The sequence below is a fragment of the Pholis gunnellus genome, assembly GCF_910591455.1.
Source record: "Pholis gunnellus genome assembly, chromosome: 4".
Classification (NCBI taxonomy): domain Eukaryota; kingdom Metazoa; phylum Chordata; class Actinopteri; order Perciformes; family Pholidae; genus Pholis; species Pholis gunnellus.
Genome location: NC_136530.1, coordinates 4,878,390 through 4,883,263, shown reverse-complemented (window position 1 = coordinate 4,883,263; position 4,874 = coordinate 4,878,390). Strand labels below are relative to the sequence as shown.

Sequence of the window (4,874 nt, the reverse complement as noted above, 5' to 3'; positions counted from 1 at the left end):
TGTTTTTTTATTTATTTGTATAGTTTAAGCATATGCTTCAGATAAATGTGAAGTTGTAATCCAATAATGTGGCCTGATTTAATGCCTAAACTCATTTAATGCCCAAACAATGTCAAAATGACAAACACAATGTGCTTGTGTTGTTGAAAAGTGACCATCCTGAGAATTGGCTTCTCTGTCAGATATTGCAGATATAAAAATGTGGTTACATGATCTGTTAAACAGACAGAGACCTGATTAAGTTGAGAGTTTATGCATGAGAAGAGAGTTTGACTTCATTAAGTGGAACTCTTCCTGCTGCATCAATGCACTTTGTTCACAAGGAGGCAGTGTTGTCTTTGTGTTGATTCAATTCACGCTCAAAGAGAACACGGTGAGAAAGCAACAGTTTATTGTTTCAAAAGATGGTACAAAACAAACCATGTTCTCATTTCACCGAGTCAAAAAGAAGATGCACAAAGCAGCAATGTATTTAATGCATATAATGTTGTATTTAAGAGCAGGATACAGTGTATAATATCAAGATATTACATCTATTAAGCAGCATTGAGTCTACATTTATTTGTTCAGCTTTTGTACCATACTGAATTTGTGTGCCATGAAAGGCCTAGAAAAAACCTGCATGGCATTGATTTAGATTTGCCTAAAACAATCTAAAGATTATTCACAAAATGAATGTGGTTGTGCAGTTTGTAGCCCCCAAGTAGCAGAAAACAGCTGTAACTTGAAAAAGCAACACGTTTCATTGATGTATACTTTGACTCAACTTGCTACACAAAAATGTAATTTGTATCAAACTAAAGCACACAATAAATCTGTGTAAAGCGAGGAAGTCCAGACTTTAAGCGAGAGTCTCATTCAGAAGTTGTGATATTAGCATCTCAATTATCAACTGTGCAATTTTATGCAAACAGTGAATTCAAATGCGATCAATCAATCGTGCTTCATGGCTTTTTCGATCCAGCTTGTGTAGTCAGGAATCTTAGTAAAATAAGTTAAATTTTGTCCCCGATAGAAGGACACCACACCGTACGCCTTTCCATCTTCACAGACCAGTGGGCCACCAGAGTCTCCCTGGAAACACAAACACACACCCACACACACACACACACACACACACACACACACACACACACACACACACACACACACACACACACACACACATGTATGAGTATGCAGTGATTCAATTGATTATCATTGTTGACCAACATTTGTTTGTCCATGTTACGTTACAGAAAATACGTACATAACCCGGTCCTGCCGCTCCCTTAGAGCAGTACATGTTGTCCAGAGCATATGTCTTGTTGTAATTAAGTGTGACATTGACCTCCTTGAGTGTGAGAGACAGAGACTTTTCGTTTTTCCTCTCTGTTCTTCCCCAGCCGGAGACGACACATGATTTTGGAGAGACATCTTTGTCTGCCAGAGCAATGGGTTTCACATTTTCGGTGAAATTTGCTTTGGAGCTCAACTTGAGAAACAGAGAGGGATGAAAAAGAGTACATGTCAAATAAAAACATCGATCTGTAACATCGTTTAATGCTCCTCTGGATCGATGCATGAAATAAAGCATTTGCTAATCACACGGGAAACAAAAGTTGGAAATCCCACATATCTCCTCTTAAGCACAAGTATTTTCATTGTTTTTAAATCATTTTACCTCAAGAAGCATGATGTCATTTTTGTTATCATGTGGGAAGTCTTTATGTGGATATATTTGCTTCACATCGATCTGCTGTACTCCATCTCGTTTGTGGTAATTGTGAAGTCCTAGTAAGACGGAGTAGAACCTGAAATGAGAACAGTGCAGAGAAGTTGTGCAGAGCCCTGTATTCATAAAATACAAATATTAAAAGAATTGATGTCATAATTCCCAACGCCGACATTAAGCATATTTTCCAGACTCAATGCAGGAGACTGGGTTGTTGTTGAGATGATTGATGGAAGTGTGTTGAACTCACTTGGCTTGGCAGTGAGCCGCGGTCATCACAAAATCCTGATTCAGAAGGAAGCCACAGCAGTGGCTAGTTTTACCATTTTCATTGAGCATCTTTATAAGCGCCATGTATGGCTTGCTGTGCGGCACGGCGTCGTGACCTCCAATGATTTCCGCCGTATGAACTGGAAAAAGAAATGCACGAGTGTCCAAAACTAAACCGACCAAAGGAACTGATTAAAACAAGTTCATCCGTCCTCATGCACTGCATGTCTCGCAGTGCCGACGGTGGAATGCAGGTCATCATGTAAAGAGTTTAAACAGCACGCTATAATACTATTAACATTTAATGCCATAAAAACCAAACTCACCTCGACCATCAAGAGTCAGCCCAAGTATGAGAAGTAGCAGCTCACGGTGGATAAACATGGTGAGATCAGAGGCCAGCTGAGCTACTGAAAAGCAGTGGCTCACTTCACTGACAGCTTCAGTCTAAGTACTTCCCTGTATTAGGAAGAGAAGTGTCTGAATACGCAAACGATGTGGCTTCAAACCACATTCATGAGGAGGGCGTCTCTGTCACCTCCAGAATTCAACAAAAGTTAGGTTTTCAAAGTTAGTCTACATTATTTTTAATGTGTAATAAAGTAGATACATTATGGTGCATGTGGTTTACAAACATCAGTGGTGGAAAGTAACCATTTGTAACTTTATAAATGTGTTGCTTTTACTCAGCTCTTTAGTAGCTTTAAATATTAATACAGAATAAAATCAACTATTGTATATTGAGCCTCTGTTAAAACACAGCCTTGAATATCTTTTATATTTTGTGCTCAATGTTGTGGCTCCATCAGCGGCCACACAGCCTCAAAGGAAACATTTTAGTTTTGTCATGTCATTAAAATATAGCACATAAAAACAGGTCTTGTGTTATTGCTGAGCCAATTATGTATATCAAATTTCAGTTAAAATAGCTCCTGCGTAACAGTACACATGTGCTGATTCTTTTAGTCTTACTAAAGTTGATTGAGACATTGAATGAGTTTATCGCAGGCTTTTTGGAGGCGGTACAAAACTGACTCACACCAACACTCTTCATACCAGAAATAAATTCACATCCGAGAACTTGACTGCTGCCGCTGCAAAGGCAGCAACGGCGCTCACCGCGACAGATTTTGCAATTGTTTTTACTGCAGAACAGATTTGGATGTATGAACCTCAGTCCTGCAATCAAATCATTTGATATCAGTGCTTTGAGGAAGTTATGTGATGGTAAAATGCAGAACAGTCACTGGATATAGTACAGAAATCTACTAAAGCAATACTGCTGCAGATTAAAGAGGATATGGCCTTTTACTAATCACCAAGAGAGGACAACATGGAAGAAAAGTGCTTTATGTTCTAGCTCCTAATTAGAGTACTGAACACAAACCTGAAAGATTTCCCCACCAAAGTTTATTTCATTTATTCTTAGTAGTCATACATCAAATTTGATTTCTGCATTTCACCAATCATAAGCATTTTAGGAGCAGTGTGCAGCTTTGAAGCTTCAGGGAGCAACTTCAGTGTCTTGCTCAAGGACACTTCGAAATGCAAACCTCCAGCCTTTTGATACAAGTAAAAACTGATCAAGCTCAGCAGGTGTTGTAGATGCTTGGGACCCAACATGTGGCTAAAAGTTCTGCAAGGGAACGACCGTCAGTCAACATGCTGAGTGCGGCATCATGTCCCTGTTATAAGGTGAGAGAGCACAGGCCAGCAGTTTAAATGATCCAAACACTGTTGGGGTTAAATTACAGCACTGTGCTCCTTCAGGCTGCCAAAGCTGTGTTCAATGCTGCAGCCCCCCCCCCCCCCCCCCCCAAACCTGAATCTAGATCTGACGAGCATCTAGTTGAAGACACATTAAATTGGCTGGAATCAGGAAAGCGGTTTGCAGACGTCACCAAGACAAAGTGACAAAGATGCTGTGAGATTTGCTGTTCACAGGAAAATAACAGGAAGCAGTCGAGCCGCAAATAACGTGGTGTTTGGTCTTTCCTACCAGCCGCCACCATGAGGACACATCTTAAAAAAAAAAAGAAAAAAAAAAAAACATCGATACAAGAGGTAGAGACCAAAGAATCCTCACTGGACAACCTCGTTCCTTGTGAGGGCAACAAGGAAAGAGGCTTAAAAACTGACAGACTGGTTACCAATAAAGAGACAGGCTTTCAGAATGGACCAAATATTTCATTGAAATAATCAAATAGTCAGCTACTGGAGCAGAGCCAAATAAATGTTACTTAAAATAATGAAGTGGGGTTTTTTTTATAATTTGAGCTAAAAAAAAAAAAAAAAAGGCCTGAACAACAAACAACAAGCATCAAGCATCTGTAAATGGCAGTTGAATATAAACTAAGCAAAACTGGAGACTGAGCCGAGGCCTCTGGTGGAGAAACTACTTTAGACGCAGTGTTGCTTCCACTCACTCGCTTCAGCTCCATCACAGCAAAAATGGTTCAAGCTACAGTCATGTCCCAGGGCTTCACTTGAATACACAAAGTGTAGGGACCTCAGCACAGTTGCCTTTCTGCTTCACTGAAAGAAAGGGAACAAATACAGAATGAATCAAAGAGTCAAATCAAAGGCAGGTGAATTTATGACTCAAAAAGGAGCAAAACAGCAGCAGGTGACTCTACAAAAGGGAAAAGCAGGTATTAACAGGGCTCACTATGCTGCATTCTAAAATGAAACATTTTGATGTTGCGACCCAACTCACCACCTCTGGTATTTAGGCGTTAACACATGGGATCACTTAAAAATGGTAGATGGGGTTCCAACACACAATATGTTCAGCCAACACGTCGGCCCAAAGCTAAATCAGAAGGCAGGGAATGAAGTATTCTGTATAAAACAGCTAACATGTGCGTTAGCTGATCACTTTACCTTTAAA

The 4,874-nt window shown here is 39.9% G+C and overlaps 1 protein-coding gene across 1 annotated transcript; it reads right to left on the bottom strand.

Moving 5' to 3' along the window:
- Positions 1 to 376: 376 nt before the first annotated feature.
- Positions 377 to 2,446, bottom strand: LOC306695379 (granzyme B(G,H)-like). Its single transcript, XM_079158610.1, has 5 exons — positions 2,311 to 2,446; positions 1,965 to 2,124; positions 1,664 to 1,793; positions 1,250 to 1,474; positions 377 to 1,074 (listed from the first exon to the last, which is right to left on the bottom strand). Exons 1-5 carry the CDS (start codon positions 2,366 to 2,368, stop codon positions 934 to 936), a joined length of 714 nt encoding a protein of 237 aa, XP_079014736.1. The 5' UTR covers positions 2,369 to 2,446; the 3' UTR covers positions 377 to 933.
- Between the last annotated feature and the right edge of the window lie 2,428 nt (positions 2,447 to 4,874).

Excerpts from the sequence above, each read along its gene's own strand:
- LOC306695379 (XM_079158610.1), bottom strand. The coding sequence starts at position 2,368 with ATGTTTATCCACCGTGAGCTGCTACTTCTCATACTTGGGCTGACTCTT. Across the intron at positions 1,475-1,663 it reads ATGACATCATGCTTCTTGAG|TTGAGCTCCAAAGCAAATTT; the intron begins GTAAAATGATTT and ends CTGTTTCTCAAG. Across the intron at positions 1,075-1,249 it reads GAGCGGCAGGACCGGGTTAT|GGAGACTCTGGTGGCCCACT; the intron begins GTACGTATTTTC and ends TTGTGTTTCCAG.